The sequence below is a fragment of the Oryctolagus cuniculus genome, chromosome 5, assembly GCF_051225735.1.
Source record: "Oryctolagus cuniculus isolate XC-2025 breed Fujian yellow rabbit chromosome 5, ASM5122573v1, whole genome shotgun sequence".
NCBI classification, from domain to species: domain Eukaryota; kingdom Metazoa; phylum Chordata; class Mammalia; order Lagomorpha; family Leporidae; genus Oryctolagus; species Oryctolagus cuniculus.
The window spans coordinates 94,765,634-94,789,452 of NC_142871.1; the positions used below are offsets into that span (position 1 = coordinate 94,765,634).

Genomic DNA, 23,819 nt, shown 5'->3' on the forward strand with positions numbered 1-23,819 from the left:
TCACTGTCTACTCTGCCTGTCAAAAAATAAAAATTTAAAAAAAAATGGAAAAAAAAAAAGACCCATCTATTTGCTGCTTACCAGAAACTCATCTAAGCAACAAAGATATATGCAGACTGAAAGTGAAAGGCTGGAAAAAGATAGTCCAAAATTAGTGAGTGGTCACTAAGATGGCAGATTAGAACAGTACAATCCAAGTCACATGGGGCAAAATAGATAATTAAAAGTGAGAGATGCTATACAGCAGATTTAGAGCCATGGGAAATTTATGACAGTAAACCCAGGGGCCAACACATACTGGGCAGGTCCACGCTGTAAGAGCAAATAAGGAAGAGAAACAGAGGAGATGCAGGAGGCACGGACTGTAGGGGCAGAGGATGCCAGCCCCAATCAAACCAGGTTAGACGGGGAATTGGGGGTCCACAGAGCTGCGAATAGTAGTAGGAGAGGGAGATAGGTGAACTGCTTTAAAAAGAGAGAAGGTATAGAAAAGCAGAGAGATCGAGAAATTCCCAGGTCTGTGTCCCTGCCCCCATCTGGACCTGCAGCCAGCCAAGAGAAGCCACCTTGAATGTTTACATTCTCAAATGTAAGCCTTGGCCTCCAGAGCACACACCCATCAACTCTGGGAGCCATTCCAATACACCTTCAACCCAGGAGCAAGGTCCAAGCATCTCAGAGGAATCTTTTCAACACCATGCAAGCCATGCAACGAGGAAACTCGAGGCCATCCCATGAATCATTGAGGAATGAGCTGGGTCTCAAGAGGCTGGGTTAAGTGCACCAAAGCTCATACCCGCCCTCACCATGACTGATAAGCAAGTAGGGCTCCAGTAGATGGTGCTCTATGCTTCCACTTGAAATGCATAAACTAATAGCAGCTCATAACAGAGAAATCTCACACGAGACATATTCCAGACAAATATATATATATATATACACACACACATACACACACACACGCCAAAAAAAAAAAAAGCAAAAACCCAAAATAAGAATAAAGAAGACAATATGAATCCCCCAAAGGAACACTACAATTCTTCAATAATAGAAGCTAGAGATGAAGAGATCAAGGATATGCCAGAAACAGAATTCAGAAAATTAATCATCAGATTACTTAAAAGCAAACAGAAGAGGGCTGGCACCACCACTCACTAGGCTAATCCTCCGCCTGTGGCACCGGCACCACAGGTTCTAGTCCCAGTTGGGGTGCTGGATTTGTCCCAGTTGCTCTTCTTCAAGTCCAGCTCTCTGCTGTGGCCCAGGAAGGCAGTGGATGATGGCTGAAGTCATTGGGCCTTGCACCCGCATGGGAGACCAGGAGAAGCACCTGGCTCCTGGATTCAGATAGGCGCAATGCACTGGCCGTAGCAGCCATTTGGGGGGTGAACTAATAGAAGGAAGACCTTTCTCTCTGTTTCTCTCTCTTACTGTCTAACTCTGCCTGTCAAAAAAAAAAAAAAAAGCAAACAGAAGCAAATTCATAATCTAAATGAAAAGTGCTCCCAAGCAATTGAGATATGAAAGAGAAGTCAGAATGAAATACTAAAAATGAAGAATTCAGTAGATTAAATAAAAAATACAGTGAAAAGCCTTAACAACAGAATAAGTGAGACATAAGAAGGGATTATCAGAACTAGAAGACAAATTTCTGGAAATATTACAGTCAGACCATGTAACAGAAGAAATCAAGAAACTTAAAAACACAGTTGGAGATTTACAAGATACTATTAAGTGACCCAACATACGGATCCAAGAGTTCCAGAAGGCATGGAAAAAGAGTAAGGATTAGAAGGCCTTCTTAATGAAATAACAAAAAACTTCCCCAATCTGGAGAAAGAAAAAGACATCCAAATGCAGGAGCTACACAGAACTCCTAATAAATACAACCAGAAAAGATATTTACATTGTGGTCAAACTCTCCACAGTAAAACATAAAGAGAAGATCTTAAAATGAGCACAAGAGAATTGCCAAACCAAATTCAGGAGAAATTCAATTAGACTCACTCCAGACTTCTCATAAACCTTACAGGCAAGGAGAGAATGGCAAGATATATTTCAAGTCTTAAGAGAAAAAAACTGTCAATCCAGAATACTGTACCATGCAATGCTCTCATTTGTGAATGAAGAAGAAATAAAGATCGTTCACAACAAACAGAACTTAAAGAATTCATAACTATTCCCCAGCTCTACAAAACATGTTCAAGGATGTGCTACACACAGAAACAGGAACATCACTATGAAAGAAGATGAATACGGAAAATGACCCAGTAATAACACAAAATAAATTCAAAAAGCAAAATTATGATTATCCATGGAAATATGACAGCACGAAGTCGGTACTTAACAAGAGTAACCCAAATGTAAATGGTCTCAACTCTCCAGTTAAAAGACACAGACTGGCTGAATGTATTAAGAAAGAAAACCTATCTATCTGCTGCCTTCAAGAAACACATCCTACCAACAAAGATGCCCACAGACTGAAAGTGAAAGGATGGAAAAAGATAATCCATGCCAACAGAAACTAAAAAAGAGCTGGTGTAAACATCTTAATAACAGACAAAAATAGACATTAACACAAAAACTACTAAGAGACAAAGAAGGGCACTATATAATAATTAAAGAATCAATTCAACAGGATGATGCGACTGTTTTAAATGTATATGCACCTAAATACAGGGCACTTGCTATCTAAAAGAAATGTTAATGGATTTAAAGAGAGAGAGAGACTCAAATACAATAGTAAAGGGGAACTTCAATACCCTATTATCAACATTAGACAGATCAACCATACAGAAAATCAACAAGCAAACAACAGAGTTAATCAACACTGCAGACCAAATAGACCTAGCAGATATCTACAGAGCCTTCCACCCAACAACCACAGAATTCACATTTTTTATCCCTTGCACATGGAACTTTCACTAGGATCAACACATCCTAGGCCATAAAGCAAGTCTCAGCAAATTAAAAAAATCAAAATAATACCATGTATCTTCATGGGCCACAGTGCATAGAAACTGAAAACTAGGAACTCAGGAACCTTTAGAACATATGCAAACACTTAGAGACTGAAAAACACGTTTCTGAATGAACAGTGCACATAGAAGAAATCAAAAGAGAAATGAAAAAATTTCTGGAAACAAACAAAAGATGACAATACAACATATACAAATTTATGGGATATAGCAAAAGCAGTGTTAAGAAGAAAGTTTATCACAATTGGTGCCTACATCAAGAAATGGAAAGGCACCAAATAAATGAGCTATCAATGCACCTCAAGGATCTAGAAAAACAACAAATTGAATCCAAAACTTGTAGAATAAAAGAAATAATTAAAATTAGAGAATAAATCAACAAAATTGAAACAAACAAAAAATACAAATGATCAGCAAAATGAAGAGTTGTTTTTTTGAAAAAACAAACAGACACACCATTAGCCCAATGAACCAAAAAAAGGATAGCAAAGACCCAAATCAAAAAAATTGGAGATTAAAAAGAAAATAAAACAACAGACAACCCAGAAATAAAAAGAATCAACAGAAATTACACTGATCTGTATGCCAGTAAAATGGGAAACCTAAAAAAAGTGGATAGATTCCTGGACACATAAAACTTATCTAAATTAAGCCAGGAAGACATAGAAAACCTAAAGAGACCCATTACCAAGACAGAAATCGGACAGTAATAAAGACACTCTCAACAAAGAAAAGCCCAGGACCAGATGGCTTGACCACTGAATTCTACCAGAAAGTTCAAGAAGAATTAACTCCACTTCATATGAAGTTATTCAAAACAATCAAAAGAGAAGTAATCCTCCCAAATTCTTTCTATGAAGCCACCATCACCTTAATTCCTAAACCTGGAAAAAATGCAACAGAGAATAGAGACCAATTTCTTTGATAAACATATACACAAAAATCGTTAACAATATTCTGGCCAATAGAATCCAACAACACATTAGAAAGATCATTCACCTGGGCCAAGAAACTATTAGATCTCATAGAAGTGTTTGGCAAAGTAGCAGGATATAAATTCCATACACAAAAAAACAAAAGCCTTTGTATACACAGACAATACCATGGCTGAGAAAGAACTTCTAAGATCAATCCCATTTACAAAAGCTAAAAAATAAAATCAAATACCTAGGAATGAACTTAACAAAGGAAGCCAAAGATTTCCACAATGAGAATTATAAAACACTAAAGAAAGAAACAGAAGACACAAAAAAAAATGGAAAAAACTTCCATGTTCATGGATTGGAAAAATCAACATCAATGTCAATCTCCTTCCCAAGAACAATTTACAGATTCAATGCAATATGAATTAAAATACCAATCATTCTTCCCAGATTTAGAAAAAATGATGCTGAAATCCATTTGGAAACACAGGAGACATTGAATAGCTAAAACAATCTTATAGCCCAAAAACAAAGCTGGAGGCATTACCATACAGATATATTACAAGGCAGTTATAATCAAAACAGCCTGGTACTGGTACAAAAATAAATGGATAGACCAATGGAACAGAATAGAAATGCCAGAAATCAATCCAGACATCTACAACCAACTTATATTGGACCAAGGAGCTAAAACCAATCCCAGGAGCAAGGACAGTCTCTTCAGCAAATGGTGCTGGGAAAACTGGATTTCCACATTTAGAAGTATGAAGCAGGACCCCTACCTTACACCTTACACAAAAATCCATTCAACATGGATTAAAGACCTAAACCTACAACCTGATACCATCAAAATATTAGAGAACATTGGAGAAACCCTGCAAGATATAGACAGGCAAAGACTTTTTGGGAAAACACCAGAGACAGAAGCAATCAAAATCAAAATTCACAAATGGGATTATGTCAAATTGAGAAGCTTCTGTACTGCAAAAGAAACAGCCAGGAAAGTGAAGAAGAAATTGAAAGAATGGGAGAAATTACCTGCAAACTATGCAATGGATAAAAGATTAATAACCAGAATACACAGTGAGATCAAGAAACTCCACAACAACAAAACAAATAATTTAGTTAAGAAATGGGCAAAGGTCTTAAACAGAAATTTTTCAAAAGAGGAAATCCAATTGGCCAACAGACACATGAAAAAATGCTAAGGATCACTAGCCCTCAGGGAAATGCAAATCAAAACAACAATGAGGTTTCATGCCCCCCACCCCACCCCATTAGAAGGACTTTCATACTGAAATCAACAAACAACAAATGCTGTCAAGGATGTGGGGAAAAAGGTACCCTAATTCACTGTTGGTGGGAATGTAAACCATCAAAGCCGCTATGGAAGACAGTATGAGATTCCTCTTAAATCTGTATATAGACCTACAATATGACCCAACCATATTACACCTGGGAATTTACTCAAGGGAAATGAAATCAACATATGAACGAATTATCTGTACTCCCATATTTATTGTAGCTTAATTCACAATAGCTAAGTCATGAAATCAACCCAAATGCCTGGCAACTGAAGGCTGGATAATGAAATTACAGGATAAGTACAAAATGGAATATTATACAGCGATAAAAAAAACACAACAAAATCCAGTCATTTGCAACAAAATGGATGAAACTGGAAAACATACTTAATGAAATAAGCCAGTCCCAAAGGGACAAATACCATATGTTCTCCCTGACTTTTAATAACTAATAAAGCACCTAACAGGCAATCTGTAGAAATTAAATTGACACTTTGAGAAGCAATGACTTTCAACAGCCCCTATGTTGACTATTGAGGAACAGTTCTTTTTTCCATACTATTTGTTGAACTCTTTACTTAACATAGAGTTAATTATATGTGTATAAATTTAATTTAAAATAGATTTTAGTAAAAAAATAAGAGTAGGAATAAGAGGGGGCTGGGAGTGTGGGTGGGAGGGTGGGCATGCTGGGAAGAATCACCATGTTCCTAGAGTTGTAATTATGAAATGTATGAAGCTTGTAACTGTAAAGTTGTATATTTCTGCAAATATTCCTATAGAGTTACTTCTAAGGCTACAGTTTAAAATCCTTCCATGGGACCCCAAATCCCCATAAGTGGGGTAGTGAAAAAAGTATTTTAAGTGTTAAAGTGATCATAGGGATAGTATCAAGTGTTAATGTGATCATATAAACAGGATTAAGTGTTAAAGCGATCATACAAATTGGATTAAGTGTTGGTAATAATAATAATAGATAGAATTAAAAAGGAGTGAATGCTCCAACATGGGAAGCACTCCATACAGCAGACTCACAGGAAGACAATCGCTAAAAATATCACTGTGACTTCAGAATCAGCCCTTAAGGCACGCTTAACTGGATGAAAATTCTACAAGAGCATTTCAGGCATGGAAACCCAAGACACTGTGGAAAAAGTGTCCTACATGAAGGACCTTTGTGGGTGAGACCCCACTGGAAAGAAGTGGTCATCAAAGAAGTCTGTACTTTTCTCTGAAGGGAGGAGGAAATTTCCACTATGCTTATGACCTTGTCTGAATACTGATACTGATGGAGTTTGTGGATTCAAAAGGCTTACATAACCTAGGCATCACATGTCAAGGGACTCGGGTGATCACTGATCATGCATAATAAGAATGTTAATTGTTAAATTAACAACAGGAGTCACTGTGCACTAACTTGCCATGAAGGACCTCTGTCCTCAAAGAGCTGTATTATGAGAGTTAATAGTAAAACATATTCTTAAAGATTTATTTTATTTTAGTGTATTAAGTAGAAGATATTCTTATGTCTCATAAGTTTTTGATAATAAGCTTAAGTGCCCAACTCCATTGTTTGTTTCCTTAAGTGCTTCTTCAATTAATAATAAAACTTGTTCTCAAAGAATAAATGTATATTACTGCAAAAATTAAAGGAAAAATAATAAAGGAAGTAGCAGAAAAGGGTGGGAGGGAGGGAGGATGAGGTATGAAGTGTCATTATGTTGTTAAAACTGTATGAGATACATGAAATTTGTTCCAATTTTATAAATAAAAAATTAAATTAAAAAAAGAGCATCTTTCTTTGTGTATTGGCTTAGGCAAAAGTTAGTGTTACTCTAGTGTGTCAATCCTTTCACCAAAAGGAATTCACCTAAATATTCTCATAGCTAAATATATTATTCCTATATAATAATAAGTACCACTATCCCCCCACCTCTCTTTCTCATACACACACAAACACACACACACACACACACAGGGCTCAGATCTGGACTTTTCAAAAATAACATACTGAGGCCATGTGAAGAGTTAAAGAGGCCAAGTAACTTACAACATCAAATGTATACACATATTTGAAATATTTTTTTAGAAAGTGCCCAAAAAAGAATCTTTTTAAACATAAACAAGTCACCCAGCCAGGGTACCATTCATAAAATTCGTATCAGAATTCAAACAACATTTTATAGCAAAACACTCAGTACTTAAGGCATAAAACAAAGTTCATCTCTCCCATGAAGCCTTATGTCTCCATCCAAAGTGATTTCCTTTCTCTAAGCTCTAGCTAGAGTACTCACCACCTGAACCACTGATTCTATCAATCACCTTTCTCTTTTGTCTTTTCTTTCTAGCAGGACTAAGTTCCTTGAGGGTCATGCCCTCTTCTCCTTTATTCCTCCAACTAAACTGTCGTGATCTTCTGAATAAACAGGTGTGTTCTCAATTGAATTGGGTAGCAGGGATCTAAGCCCCAGAATTTAGAACAGAGTACCTTGCAGGGTGAACCCTGCTGTGGCTTTGCCAGCTGAGTGACAGAGCAATCTCTGTGTCTTACTTCATGCAAGACACTAAAAACGTATTATAAACAACCTCATAGGATAGTTATAAAGACTAAAGAACATCATGGCTAAAAGTACATAACAGTATCTGGAAAGTGGTAAGGATTTAAGAATTATTACTTATCAGGGCTAGAGCTGTGGCATAGCAAGGTAAGCCTCCACCTGCAGTACCTGCATCCATTTAGGATGCAGGTTTGATTGGTTTGATTCCCAGATGCTCCATTTCTGATCCAGCTCCCTGCTAAAGCACCTGGGAAAGCAGCAAATGATCCAAATGGTCGGGCCCCTGCACCCATGTGGGAGACCCCAAAGAAGCTTCTGGCTTCAGCTTCGGTCTGGCCTAGCTACAGTCATTATGGTCATTTGGGGAGTGAAACAGCAGATGGAAGATATTTCTCTCTCTCTCTCTCCCTCTCTCTCTGTAATTCTGCCTTTCAAATAGATAAATATTTAAACACATTGTTACTTATTATCATTACTAGTAATTCTACTGATATAGCTATTCTACTATAGTACTACATATTTGGGGAGGAGGTAGGAGAAATGAGTTTCAGAATTTCCTTTGACCACATAATTCCTCATTCTGAACTCTCTGTCCCTTTATTAGTTCAATCATTACATTGACTGATATATTCCTTGACAGCAAATCAGTATACTTGAATCTAAAATGCAACTCTTGCATAACTGAAAATGATTAGTCAATTCTGTACTCAAATGTTCACTATTCTAGCAATGGTAATTATTTATTTAACAAAAACTAATATCATGATTGTTGCTAAGTATAGTTTTAACCAACCCTGTATCCCTGATATCCCTGGTAAAATAACTTAGTTCAATTCAAATATATTTTGTAAAATCATAATGATATTTCATACATCCAGCACAAATACAGATTTTTTAAAATCCATATTTCTACTCCCTACCCATTTGAAACAGAATGTAAATGAAGAATTCATTAATTGGTCACTATTCTACCACACCAAATATTTTTGCAAGGCTTTGGAATTTTGTTATGATAGATTTATAGCATTCTAGAGAAAGCAACCATGTGATTAAAATACATATTACATCAAATTAAAAATAAGTTTAAATAAGCAGCTTTGGGATTTTTCAGGCAATCTGACCAAACATGATTCTGCAGATTTAAATTCAGAACAGTTTGGCACAGCACTAACTGCTGATAGCATTATTTGATCTGGGTAGACATGCAAACATTCAACCAAAAAAAGGCATGTGTTAATAATTCATAGGTCTAGAGTCAACTCACTAGGGTAAGGAAAGTATATCTTTTTATTTTTCTTTTCTATATCCCAAGATGCATTTTTGCTGTGAGGAAATTCTTCTCTCTGCAGCCTGCCAATAGATCACTTGTGACAATCAGATGATCTGCTGACCTCAGTTGTTTTCTTCCATTAAGACAAGGCAGCATGCTAGCTCAACATTCCCATCATTAAACCACAAGACAGAAATCTGTCTGGAAACTCAGAACTCCCTATACCACCATTATTCTTAGTCCCACAACCCCCTTTAAGTAGGTGCATAAGATTTCCTTGGGAACTATCATACTAGCAGAAAGCCTGTTTTCTAGACTGCTCAGGCTGGGAGGCAAAATAAGTTCTTACTACCACGTTGGGCCTTACCTAATCTCCTATTTGTAGATGCTAAACATCCTGAATTCTGCTTCCCTTGTCCTGTTCATTCCCCTTCATTTACCCACTCCAAAGGTTATATCAACATGAAAGCAACCAACTTGTCAGGGTTTTGACTGCTTTCAGCAAACATTTTGTAGCTGTAAGATACATTGTCAATCAGAAATCAAGATGATGTAAAGAAAAGGTGATATATATATATATATATATCTTTTTTTTTTTTTGACAGGAACAGTGGACAGTGAAAGAGAGAGACAGAGAGAAAGGTCTTCCTTTGCCGTTGGTTCACCCTCCAATGGCCGCCGCGGCCAGCCCACTGCGGCCGGCACACCGCGCTGATCCGATGGCAGGAGCCAGGTACTTATCCTGGTCTCCCATGGGGCGCAGGGCCCAAGCACTTGGGCCATCCTCCACTGCACTCCCTGGCCACAGCAGAGAGCTGGCCTGGAAGAGGGGCAACCGGGACAGAATCCGGCGCCCCGATCGGGACTAGAACCCTGTGTGCTGGCACCGCAAGGCGGAGGATTAGCCTAGTGAGCTGTGGCGCCGGCCCTATATATATATATATATATATATATATATATATATATCTCAATATACATATACACACAATGGAATATTATATAGCTATAAAAAGAATGATATTCTACCATTTAATTCAAAATGGATGCAACTGGAGGATGTTATGTTGAGTGAAATAAACCAGACACACAAATACTACATATTCTCCCTTATATGACAAAGCAAAAATTAAAAAGAAAAAGAAATCAAAAAACCAAAAAAATAGAAATGACTGTGTATCACTATTGCTGCTAATATAGTTTTGTACAACTTTGTTTTATAACACTGTCAAGCCAATGGTTAAGAATGTTATACTAGTATAGTTTTAATGATCTTTGATTACTTTAAAATTTGCTGTATATTGCCAAAATGGTCACTATTCTATTCAATTATTGTTTATATATATTCCCACTAAACCAGGGTCTTTTTGCTTTGTACTTATTAAACATCTTACGTGCTGAAATATTAAGTCTTCTTACTGTAATGTAAATTTTAAATATTTTATCTCAAAAACTAAAAAAGAAAAAAAAGTTAGAGGAATAAAGGTAGGAGGGAGAGGGAAAGAAGGTGAGGCAGGAAGGGAATATAATTATATTCTTAGAATTTCATCTATGAACTATATTGAATCTAGTAAAAACTAATTAAAAATCTTAAAAAAATCTGAAAGAAATCAAGATAATTAATGGCTAAAATGAGATCATAAACAGGAAATTCAATGACTTGTTACTTTAAACTTTAAATTTGTGCACATTTACCCACTCAATTGTGACCTTGCATTCCTTGAAAATGAAACCAGTGATAAGCTACATTTTTTCTTTCAATTTAAGTAACATCTTGGAATTTCAGAATAACAATATTTCTCTCTAGGGAGTCCAGCTCAGATAAATATTTTGTCAGAAAATACCTTTGGGACACAAGGAAATTAATGGACCAATACATACATGAATGATACTGTTGTTATAATTTTAGAGGGAATAATCACAAAATAAACAAGCAAAATATGTGTATTTCACATGGATAAAAAATATTTAGAAAATAAATTCTGGTAAGAAGATAAATCATTGTTTACAATTTTAAATAAAGTCAAGAAATACTTCAATTAGCAAGTGATTTATAAGTAAAGATGTTGAAAAGAGACACAAGTGGAAAACTATGCTGATGTGGAAAATCATAAAAAAGTGAGTCAAGGAGAAGCTGAAAGCTGAGGTAGGTTTGTAATGTGAACACTTCTCCAAGCACCATCTTATGTGACTCCACAATAAAGCTGCATATTAGGGTAGCTGTTAGGATCCTGGTTTTTTAAATATTTATTTATTTACTTGAAAGTCAGAGTTACACAGAGAGAGAAGGAAAGGCAAAGAGAGAGAGGTCTTCCATCCACTGGTCACTCCGCAGATGGCTGCCACAGCTGGAGCTGCGCCAGTCCGAAGCCAGGATCCAGGAGCTTCTTCTGGGTCTCCCACGTGGGTGCAGGGGCCCAAGGACTTGGACCATCTTCTATTGCTTTCCCAGGCCATATCACAGAGCTGGATTGGAAGAGGAGCAGCCGTGACTTGAACCAGCACCCATATGGGATGCCGGCACTGCAGGCAGCAGCTGTATCTGCAATGCCAGCCCCAGGATCCTGTTTTAGATGAAGGTCTGAGATTTAGCTATTTTGCAACTTGCCTGTCATAAGGCAAGCAGTGGTGCTGAGATTTTACATTAGGTGTTATAGTTTGTGCTAGAGGTTTTTCTCTGACACTAACTGCTTCGCTGCTGTGTTCAATTCTATATATTGTAGATTATCAGAAACAACCAAAAAACTAGTCTGTTAGAAAAGGTGATGGTAATGGTGAGGGGTCTGCAATCCACACAGGACTGCCAAAAAAGAAGAGATTCCGAGGAATACAACATCTGAAAGGCTACCAGGTAGAAGAGCAAAGAGAGCTGCTCAGGAAAGCAGAAGTGGAACCAATATGTGCAAATTACACGGAGACAAATTTCCAATAAATAGATGAATAAGACACCTAATTATAGAAGCTGTCTAACAATGGAATGAGTTGTCCTAGAAAGTTATGAAATTCCAATTAGGGGAGTTACTCAAGCAGAGGCGGAATGGCCATCTATCTGAGATGAGAACAGATTTGAGCCGTTATGTGAAGGCTACATAGATTGACCAATATCTTTTCCAATTCCGAGGCTATGATTACACAAGCAGACAGGCAGAATTCTGTGGCAGTTCCAGCTGTGAAGTCAGGAAGCTGGATTAATACCCAGGATCCATTCTCATAAACTTTGTTTACTTACCCTCTAGAAGCCTCAGTCTGCTTATCTAAAATATGAGGCATATTTTAGGCAGAAATGATCTCTTAGGATTGTTGTGAGGATTAAAATGAGATAATCCATATAAAAGACACAAGACACTGCTTGGCACATATTAAGAGCTTGCAAGACTATTATGAAACAGATACATATATTTAGGAACACTGTATAAAGTACATATGTGTGTGAATAACATGTGCAAATTTGTTTTTTCTCTGTTTTTACTTTTACTCAGCAGCAAGAATTCAATGTCCAAAGCTAAGTCAATGACAGGATGACGATGTTAACATTAATAGTAGTAACAAACATTTTAAACAGTCAGTTCTTTGCCTGATCATTTAATTTTATGTCTCTGTTGTAAGAGAAAACACAGAAGACTTCATCTTTTAAACATTTAAGATACTGCTTTAAAACTTATGAAAAGAAAGTCAACATTTTTTAATGAAAAATTATTTGAAATTCAGGGTCTTTTAGCATGAGAACGAATACCTACCAGTCTTGCACCTGTGCATTTGATAAGTATATTTCTGTATGAGTGTGCAAGTACTGAAGTATAAATGTATTGTAGCCATTTGGGGAGTGAACCAGCAGATGAAAGATCTCTCTCTCTGCAATTCTGGCTTTCAATAAATCCATAAATCTTAAAAAAAAAGTAATGTGTAAGAAAAAGGGGAAAGTATGACATATTGATACATAAAAAAGGATTTTCTTTTTATGTGCTTGTTTCTTTATCTAATATTCTAGAAAAGGTTTTGTAAATAGATGAAGATAAATAAAAAATGCAATTTATATGATCAAAATTGACATTTTGAGATTTAATTATTGTTTACAGCATTTGTATCAACTATTGAGGAACAGTGTTTTTTTCTTCTTACTATTTGTTGAATTTTTTACTTAGTGGCAGGTTAAGCTTATGATTATAAAATAAACTGAAAGTATGTCAAATTAAAAGAAAGAATAAGAAGGGAAGGGGGGGTGGGAGCAGGTGCAGGAGGGAGGGTAGAGTGGGAAGTATCACTATGCTCCAAAATCTGTATTTATGAAATACATGATGAAATTTGTTCACCTTTCAGTTTAAGTTCATAATTGATCACAGTGACAGGATAAAGTGCCAAAGGGATCACATAAATAATACTAGTGTCTGCTAATACTAACTGATAGAATTAAAAAGGACAGAACAATCCAACACGAGAAGTGGGATACACAGCAGACTCATGGAATGGCAGATGTCCTAAACAGCACTCTGGCCTCAAAATCAGCCCTTAAGGCATTCAGATCTGGCTAAAAAGCCCAGGAGAGTATTTCAGGCATGGAAAGCCAAGACATTCTGGCAAAAAAAAAAAAAAAATTACCTAAATGAAAGATCTCTGTAAATGAGATCCCAGTGGAAACAATGGGCGATCAAAGAAGGGGTACCTTTCTCTGAAGGGAGAAGAGAACTTCCACTTTGACTATGGCCTGGTCTAAATAAAATCGGAGTTGGTGAACTCAAGAGGCTTCCATAGCCTTGGCAGCTCATGGCAAGAGCCTCGGGTGATTACGGATGTCATAAATAAAAGAGTGTCCATTGTTAAGTCAACAACAGGAGTCACTGTGCACTTACTCCCCATGTAGGATCTCTGTCCTTAATGTGTTGTACTATGTGAATTAATGATAAAACCACTGCTCAAGCAGTACTCTATACTTTGTGTATCTGTGTGGGTGCAGTCTGTTGAAATCTTTACTTAGTATATACTAAGTTTATCTTCTGTATATAAAGATAATTAAAAATGAATGTTGATGAAGAATGGGATGGGAGAGGAAGTAGGAGATAGGATGGTTGTGGGTGGGAGGGAGGTTATGGGGGGGAAAGCCACTATAATCCAAAAGTTGTACTTTCAAAATTTATATTTATTAAATAAAAGTTAAAAAATAAATTTGTTCATCTTATATAAATTAAAAAAATGTGTATGCATACATACAGACATACCCATATGATGCTTTCTATTTTAAAATAAAGGAGCTAAACTGAAAGCCCATGGCTACATTTAAAGCAGTAAAATGTACATTTTAAAGCATGTAAAATGATTCCACCTATTTTTTATCAGGGACAAGCACTGTATGTGTATATGTGTGTGCGTGTTTGTGTACATATTAACAGAAAATGAAGGAGAAATAAATATAGAAAAAGGTGTTTCTATATACTGAAGTCTGGAAATCCTTCTAGATGGTAGATGTGAGTTAACAATTTAAGATTAATTTGTCATTATTCTTATCATTCTGGATCAACTGACATTTATTATTCACAGAGAAAACATCTAGGAATGGACCTGAAGGAAGTCTGCACTTTAGGGTACTATGGAAGGTATCATTGTGTTTTATTTGCAGCAGAGTGTCCAATGCTTTGGAAAGTCACAGTGTGGTAGATTACAGAAAGGAAAGCAATTACTTTCAAAAATAGTATTTGTGTGACACAATAGTGTATGTAGGGATTTATATCCACAACATACTGATATTCCCACAAACCCTGTGAAATAATTTTTATATGCTTTATCAATAAGCAAATAGATGGTCAAGTAGTAACATGGACAAAGTCACATAGGTTGACACAAAGATATACTTTCACAGGGCCGGCACTGTGGTGTAGCTGTTAAAGCTGCTGCCTGTAGCGCTGGCATCCCATATGGGTGCCGATTTGAGACTTGGCTGCTCCACTTCTGATTCATCTCCCTGCTAATGTGCCTGGGAAAGCAGTAGAAGATGGCCAAAGTCCTTGGCCCCTGTACCCACATGGGAGACCCAGAGGAAGCTCCTGGCTCTTAGCTTCAGATCAGCTCAGTTTTGGCTATTGCAGCCATTTGAGGAGTGAACCATTGAATGAAAAACCTCTCTCTGCCTCTGCCTCTCTGTAACTCTGCCTTTCAAATAAATAAATAAAACTTTTAAAAAAATATACTTTCACTCATTCTATGTTGCTTGCCATGTGAACACAGTAAATTAGCACATTTGAGACACATAATCTATTTTAATACATTTCAAGTATAAAAATTATTTAGCAGCAAATCCATATTGAATATATTATATGGATTCTCAAGAATTTGTATCAGAAGGGATGATCCAATCTGTCATTCAAAGAATCAGGGATCCAATCCAGCTCCATGGATATGAACAATACTGAAAATCTGATTATATAATGATCAACTCTTAGAAAATCCTTTCAGACCTGCCACACCTTCTGCTTATTAACCCCAGGACCATCTCTGACAAAAAAAAAAAAAAAAAAAAGAGCACAAAGTCTGCTTTCCCCAATTCTCATGCAAGGATCTCAGGAAAACACTCATTCTCTCCTTTGAGAGAATCCTCAAGGTCAATTCTCATAACATTCGCACATAGTAGTATTAAGGCTCCTTTTCATACTTGCAGCCTACTCTGACGAGTGTCTCATTTGTCAAAATCGCTCTCCAATGTCATTTGCTGCTAAACTTCCAATTCTGTCACAAACATAACCAGTTACTACCTTTGAATATTTGTCTTAATTCTACCCAAGATGATACTAAGTTGTTGAATAGTCAGAACTCACTAACAGTTCAGACTAATGGAGAAACACCTATAATCATTTTTTTCCAAAATTTCTTGTAAGCTAAATCTGTACTAATACACCTGATTCTGTTGAAGACCAAAAATACTGCCACGCTCCCAACTTCACTTCTCTCTGTCACCCACGGAACACAAAACTAAAAGGAGTCTCAATGCTTCTGTAACCAACCAGAGGCTCTCATGGTTGTGAGTCTTTGTCCATAATGTCCACTCTGATTGATACACCCTGCCCCCATTTCTCTTGTTTTTAAAACAAATATGTTTTTTATTTATTTGAAGGGTAGAGTTACAGAGAGAAATGGGGGGGAGGGAAGGAGAGAAGGGGGGAAAGAGAGAGAGAGAGCGAGCCTCCATCTGCTGATTCACTCCTCAAATGGCCCCAATGGCCAGGACTGGGCCAGGCCAAAGCCAGGAGTCAGGAGCTTTTTCAAGGTCTCCTCAGTGGATGCAGAGGCCCAACCACTTAAGCCATCTTCTGCTACTTTCCCAGGTGCATTAGCAGGGAGGTATATCAGAAGCGGAGCAACCAGGTCTTGAACCGGCACTCATATGGGATGCCAGTGTCGCAGGTGTCAGTTTAACCCACTCAGCCACCACTCCAGCCCCATCAAAACTTTCTACTCACCCTTCAAGGTCTAGGTCAGCTACCTTTTTTCTAAAGATCTCAAGATTTACCCTTCACTTTGAGCTCCATTAACTGCTCCCATATCTGCATTTTCACAGCACTCTGGTACCATCTTACCACAAGGTAGTATCAATACATATTTGGGGGTCTCTCTCCCATTGACAGGAAGTTAGCTCATCAGAGGCACGCACCTGTACTCCATTACACATGAATGATGACAATAAGCATTGGAAAATGGATTCCCCCCACAAAGGTTTATATGCAATAACTTTGGTCTTCAGTGAAGCAAGAGTGAGATGGTAGAGCCTCTTAAAGTAGAAGGCAATTAGATCTTGGAAGAGCCCATCTCAGAAAGGGTTTAATGCTATGGTACAGGACTGCAGCAGGTCTCTAGTCGTTGGTCTAGTTCCTGGAAGAGCAGGTTGGTAAAAGCCTTGCACCTACCCTAAATCTCTTTTCCTTACACACTGCCTGCTATTGTCACACACATTCCTGCCACTGTGATCTGTCCACCATGAGGGCCTCACCAGAGGACAGCAGATGCTGCCTGCTGTGATTTGTATGTGGTTTGTCTTTCAAGGGTTCATGTGTTGCAGACTTTGCCCTCCATCTGACAGTGCAGAAATGATGTGAAACCTTTACAGGTGGGGCGTAGTGGAAATAACTGTATCATTAAGGGCACTGCCCTTGGGAGGAATTGATGCAGTTTTTATAGGATCCTCATTAGTTTTTCATAAGAGGGTTATTATAAAAGAGCAAGCTGGACTCCTGACTTACTCTCTGGCTCCCTGTCTCACCAGGTTAGCTCTCCCTCTTGCACATAATGGAAATGAGCCAGGCATGTGAAAATTTAAAAAGTTAGCAACTGACCATATGGTTTGATTCAGTACCCTTCTCAAGGATTTTAAGCAGTAGCCATCTTTTTAGAAAAGCTAAGATACTGAGAATTTTTCTAATATTTAATACTAAAGATACTTACACCAACAATATAGTACAAGCTATACTGACAGGATCTCTGAATTAAAATGCTTGTTTCATTTACTATCTGCAAACATACTATAGTTACTTGCTCTTATGCAGCATTTAATTTTTACTCATTTTATTTATTTGAAAGGCAAGAGAGACAGACAGAACTCATCCATCCTGATTTACACCTCAAATGCCTGCAAGGGCCAGGGCTGGACTAGGTCAAAAACTAGGGGCCAGCAACTCAATCCATGTCTTCCACATGGGCAGCAGGAACTCACGTACTTCAGCCAAAACTTGCTGCCTCCAAGTGTGCTCATTAGCAGAAAGCTAGACTATAGAGCTACGCCAGGACTCAAATTGAAGAATCCTATATTCTGTCAGCAAACATTCAGCACCACTTATTGGTTGTGCCAGGCACTGGAGGTAAGCATGCCCCTTCCTTCATGCACTTTTGATCCACTGGGGGAGGCAGGAAAATAATAAACAAAGCAAAACTAATTCATGAATAATAGAACTTTAGATAAAATACAAACAGCTCAGAAGAGAAAAAAAAAAAAAAACTAGCTTTCCCTACCATTTTCCTTAGAGATAAAAAGAAATAGATCATAAATGATCTACTACTGTAAAACTCATTTTGGAAAATCTTAAAAGAATCATAAACATGTTTTGTTTTGTTCTCTTTTTAATCATCCAAGGGACAGCTATTCATGAAAACAGAAGGCAGATGTAGCAAAAGGCGCAATCAATAGCAGCCTCTGAAATACATTTTCTAACAATGATATTAAAGATTAAGAAAGTCACATCTTTCTCACCAACAATCAAAATTCCTTTCTAATGGGTTGCTTTTAGTCTTCAATTCATCCAGATTAAACTAAAGCACACATTAAATACAAGAGGACTTATTTTCTCAAGTTCTGCCTGGTAAAAGAAATCTAATCACAAATGAATGAGGAATGAGCTCACTGAATAAATCAGAAAGAAGAATTAAAGAAGCTGACAGGTATTTTATAGGCCTGTTAAAAAATAAATTGGACTTTCAATATAAAAATTGGCTTAAATAAATGGTACTCTTAAGAATTTGCTTTAGAATATTTCCTTAAAGTCAATTGGATTATCAATCAAACATTATTGCATTTCCGTATATTTTATTTTTAAACTACAAGGGACATAATAATGGACATAAGCACAGAGTAAATGTCCAGAATAAATAAAAAAAAAGACTTTAAACCTGAGTCAGTCTACAAAAAAAGTTCAGTAGAACACTTTTACACTGTCCTCTAAAGTAATAAAAGTACGCACTTTTGATAATTTGAAAAATAAGCAGAAGAAAATAGGATAGCAGACTTTATCCTCTAAAGATATGCAATCTGTAAACTATTGTATCTCCTTGTGATAGAAAAAAAAAACCTTTAAAGATATATAAATGAAACAATAGAAGGAAAAAAAATTAAATGATCATCAAAGACAATTATTCCCATCATGGGTGATGTTTTAAAAGCAAAGGTGGGGAGTAAAGAGCAGAGTAGGATCATATCCCCCCTTCACACTTGCAATTAAGGGACGAGAAGACCTTCTTCCTTCTCATATTCATCAGGTGCAGTAAGCAGTACTGTGCAATTATCTCCTCGCTGGCAGGAGCTGAGCTAGATTCAGGGAGTCACCAGCCAACAAGACAATTCGATCTCCTCCTTACAGAACTCTGAGCTGACTACCAGTCATCTCACTCTAACACTCCCTGTGTGCAGAAAGGACTCTCAGAGGTGTTGAAAATCACAGCTTGGCAAAGTATGGCCCACAGGCTAGATCTGGATGGCCTTTTTCTACAAACCATGCTCTACTGAAACAGCCATGTCCATTTCTTTCTGTATCACTTCCTTTGCATTGTAACTTCAGAGCGAAGTAATTGCAACTGAAACACTACAGTATTGTCTGCAAAGCCTGAAATATTTACTCTCTGGCACTGTACAGAAAACGTCGACCCTTGCTCTAAATAAGACTTAATGCTTTAAGGACTCCATGCTAAAAGACACATGCTCTTGTTCATAAAGCATCCCTACTTACAAATAATCATGAGGGCAGTTGGCTTTTTCTGGATTGTATTTATACCTTCATAAGTTTTTATTATGCTTTATTTTCTTTCATTGTTAAAGTAGTTAAAAGGATCAGGTGTCTAATATCTTCTAACAGCTTATTCTCTCCAGATAATGATAACATTATACTATATTTAATCTTTTGATTGATAAGAGTACGTCCATGCCATATAAGGCCCACTTAGAAGAAGAAATGATCTTCTTCTCTAAATCACGCCAAACAAACTTCCAGAGGTGATTTTAGGCTATCTTTTAAACCGAACAATAAAATTGATTGTAAAGAAAGCACTTAGCAGGCACTCAAGTGCTATATAAATGCAAAATCCTAGCAGCAACAGCACCTTTGCTACCCTGCACATACAGGAGTAGATGCTTATTCCCCAATCACTTGACCTAGAGAGCATTAAAATTTAAATGAAAGAAAAGAAAGGATTAGCTTTCATTGGTGGTTATCAAAACTCCTAATAAGAAGTGACAGGCTGTGTGTTGCCTGTGGTTCCTCCAAAGGAGTTAAGAGGCTAAATCTGTGGTAGTTGTGGCTGACCATCAATTTACCATTCCCAAAACCCCCTTTTTCCTCTAATGGGAATCAATGTGGCATGAATAAAATTAATTGGTCACTTAGTTCACATTTAGTCACCTTAACACAGCAATACAGTTCTTGAGAAAATCCTTGAAAAGCCTTGGTTCCTGAAAAATTTCCCTCTCCATCAACATGCTGGAAAAACATATTTCAAGTGCCCAAAACGGGAGACTGAGCTGAGAAGTGAACAGAAAAACCAGGAGTAAATGATAGCAGTGTAAGAGACAGCTGCATAGGGAAGGGATGGCTGACTTACTATGAAGGGTGATCTTTTTAACTTTTTTTAAATTTTTAGAAAAGATTCATTTTATTTATTTGAAGCAGTTACAGAGGCAGAGAGAGAGGTCTTCCACCTGCTGGTTCACTTCCCAAAGGCTGCAATGACTGGAGCTGGGCTGATCTGATCTGAAGCCAGGAGCCAGGAGCCTCCTCCTGGTCTCCTACATGGTTGCCAGGACTTGGGCCATTCTCCATTACCTTCCCAGGCACATTAGCAGGGAACTGGATTGGAGGCAGAACACTCAGGATGCGAAACAGCGCCCATATAGGATGCTGGCTCTGCAGGCCAGGGCTTTAACCTACTTTGTAGCACCAGCCCTGAAGGGTGGTCTTTTTAAGATACCAATACCCTGGGGCCAACACTGTGGTGTAGTGGGTAAAGCCGCCTCCTGCAGTGCCAGCATCCAATATGGGCACCGGTTCGAAACCCAGCTGCTCCACTTCCGATCCAGCTCTCTGCTATGGTCTGGGAAAGCAGTGGAAGATGGCCCAAGTCCTTGGGCCCCTGCACCCATATGGGAGACCTAGAGGAAGCTCCTGGCTTCGGATCAGCACAGCTCCGGCGTTGCAGTCAATTGGAGAGTGAACCAGCTGATGGAAGACCCCTTTCTCTCTGCCTTTCCTTCTCTCTCTGTGTAACTCCGACTTTCAAATAAAATAAATAACTCTTAAAAAACAAAAAGATACCAATACCCTGAAGCCATGTCAGTTCCTTCCAATACAGGAGATCCTACTCTCTTCTTTTGTATCAGTTATCACAGCTGCAGTGAATAATTCCTTATATTACTAGTTTGACTCAGTGGCGAGTTCCATCGAGCCCATTACCTGTCTGTTCAGCATAGATATCCCTGTGACTAACACATGATGAGCACTGAAAAAATATGAACTGACTGACCTAATTAATGAATAGACTGATAAGCAAACTAAATTTAAGTAACTCTACTGATGCATTAGAAAGTTACAGTTATTCTGTGATATGCTCATGAAAAATAACAATTGGATATTCTTGTCCACATGCATCATAAGCAATATTCTAATATGCACTGGTGGCATACCAACTCTTAGATCTTCATCAACCATCTGCTCTTTAACCTCTTCCTGTATCTTAACTTCCAATTTCAATATAAAATAATGCTCCGTTTCTTCCAGATTTAAAAAGAAAAAAAAAAAAAAAAACTCTCCAATCACTCCCACCTGACCAATCCATTCTTATCCAGGGTTGCAAATGATGCCAATCCCCTTTCCACTTCTGTGTAGTATCTGTTCCTGTTGTCTCAGCAGCACTATTTCCCTGATTATTCCTCTATAAGTAAAAACGTGTCTACTTTTTCTTCAAGTTATTAATATCTCATATTTATGACAGCATCAGCCGCCTTCTAACTGATCTCTCAGTTCCCCGCACTCAATAATCTACAATGTATGTTTACCTCAATAAAGCTTCAAAGTGACCTGGTCTGATGGCTCCATTATACACATCCTATTCAAGAGCTCAAATATTTTCTGATCTTCACCACAATATCCATTGGATTTCTTACAAGCTTACATACACGAAAGCACAATACGAGGTAAGATTTTCTAAGTTTTAACAAGGCCTCCCAAACATTGTCATTCATGTAATACAACAGCTGTTATTCATTTAAAAAAATTTTAAAAGCTCAGAGATATCAATGAATGCTCCTGAGCTCCATTCTCAAATTTTATAGCTGTATTAAGTCATTTGTGGTCCATCGCCCTGCCCGGGAAAATCATCCACATGAAAGTCATCCAAACTATTCATGTTTTTTATACCATGTCATCTAAAACCTATCCGAAGCAGTAACTTTTCTCAAATAAAAATAAGCAGAATGGCGTATAGCAATTTGGAAATCTGTGCCAAATGCCTGAGTCTCATATCAGCCACACAAGATACTGCAAATCTGTTTCAAAAAGAAAAGCCGACTGAAACAGGCCCAGGAAAGTGATCAGTGAGTGTAATTAATCTGATAATCGTAGTGCTACTAAAAAATACACCTTATTCAGGTAGAGTCCATGTCACTCAGTTTTTTCTAAACGAGGTGCATTTTATGAATATTGCACTATACATTCCTTTATTATCTATGGTTCCTGATGGAATTCAGATTCAGAATGGCTCTCTGCAATGCCAGACTATGCAGCCAGCCCAAGCCTTCCTTATTTCAGCCCCAGCAGCTTCTCCAGGCATATTTTCTGCCACTTCAGACACTCCCAGCACACTCAAACACTATTCTCCAACCCCGCCTCGCTCTGACTAACCCAGCCATCTGCAGTGTACTCCCCTCTCCTGCCCCTATTTTCCAAACACCCGCTACTTACAGCATCTTAAAGGGCCGCCTCCTGTATCCCATACCCCTTTATGGGACCCATTCTAACCCCTGAATGTTTCGCCTGTGCGATCCGTACGACAGGAGACTATGTCCACCTTTACACAGGGTCTCCAATATTGTGGACGCTCAAAAAAACATCGTTCAACGAGCAGATTTGCTAGCACCACCACAGGCTTCAAATCACAAGCCTCTGCTTCTCCAGGAAGCCCTGAGTATTATTTAAGTGGTCAAATCAATGCACATGTTCAGAGGCCTGGAACATACCAGAGAAATCCATACACTCGCGGCCGAGGCAGGGCAGATGCAATCTGGTTAATCAGGTAACTATGAACCTCCAACAGTGGGCGGGCTCACACGGTGAACGGCGAAGGGTGGGTTCTGGTGCCAATCCGGAACACCAGAAAGAGACGTGGGTCCACCAGGGCCAGGAGTGTGGCCGCCAGCCTGGAGAGAGGGCAGGCGAGATGAGGCGCTCTGGACAGCTGTGCGAGTGACCGTCCCAACCACCAGCCAAGGAGAGGCGCCCTCACGCGGCATGGAAGTGCCAAGGCAGGCGCCCATTCCCCACGGCGGAAGTTAAGAGTCGGCGCGCTGCCCTGCAGGTGGGCACTAGAACTGCAGAATGGGACTTGGGCCAGCGCCCACTACCGGCGGCCCTGGGAGAAGCGGGGACGGAAGTAGCCTCAAGACCACAAGCCCCAGAAGGCCCCGCGTGGACTCAGCGGGCTGGGGCAGATTTAACTTCCGCACTGGGAGGAAAAAGGGGAAAGCGGGTCTCCTTCCAAAACAGTGCTCGCTTTCTGCTGGGCTGGCCCGAAAGTGAAATTGAGGCCTTGAAGAAAATGGTGAAAAAATTTAAAAACAATTTAAAAAATTCTTGAGGAGAGTTAGCGTTGATTCTAATTGAGGGAGCCGGACGTGGGGACTTTCAGAACCGCTGAACACAGGGATTATCAAAGTTTGGATTTTCTAAAAGTGAATTGTTTTTTAAAGAAATCAGTATTTCTAATTTTTCTACCTTGCATGATGTATTTTAAAAATATATATTGTTAATCTTTTTTCTTCCCTACATCATTCTAAA

The 23,819-nt window shown here is 38.3% G+C and overlaps 1 protein-coding gene across 1 annotated transcript in view; it reads right to left on the bottom strand.

Moving 5' to 3' along the window:
• MEI4 (meiotic double-stranded break formation protein 4) overlaps positions 1–23,390 on the bottom strand; it is a 254,801-nt gene extending 231,411 nt beyond the window's left edge. The window contains exon 1 of the mRNA XM_051854544.3: positions 23,003–23,390. Coding sequence (XP_051710504.1) covers positions 23,003–23,015 — 13 coding nt within the window. The 5' untranslated portion in view covers positions 23,016–23,390. The remainder of the gene's footprint in view (positions 1–23,002) is intronic.
• Between the last annotated feature and the right edge of the window lie 429 nt (positions 23,391–23,819).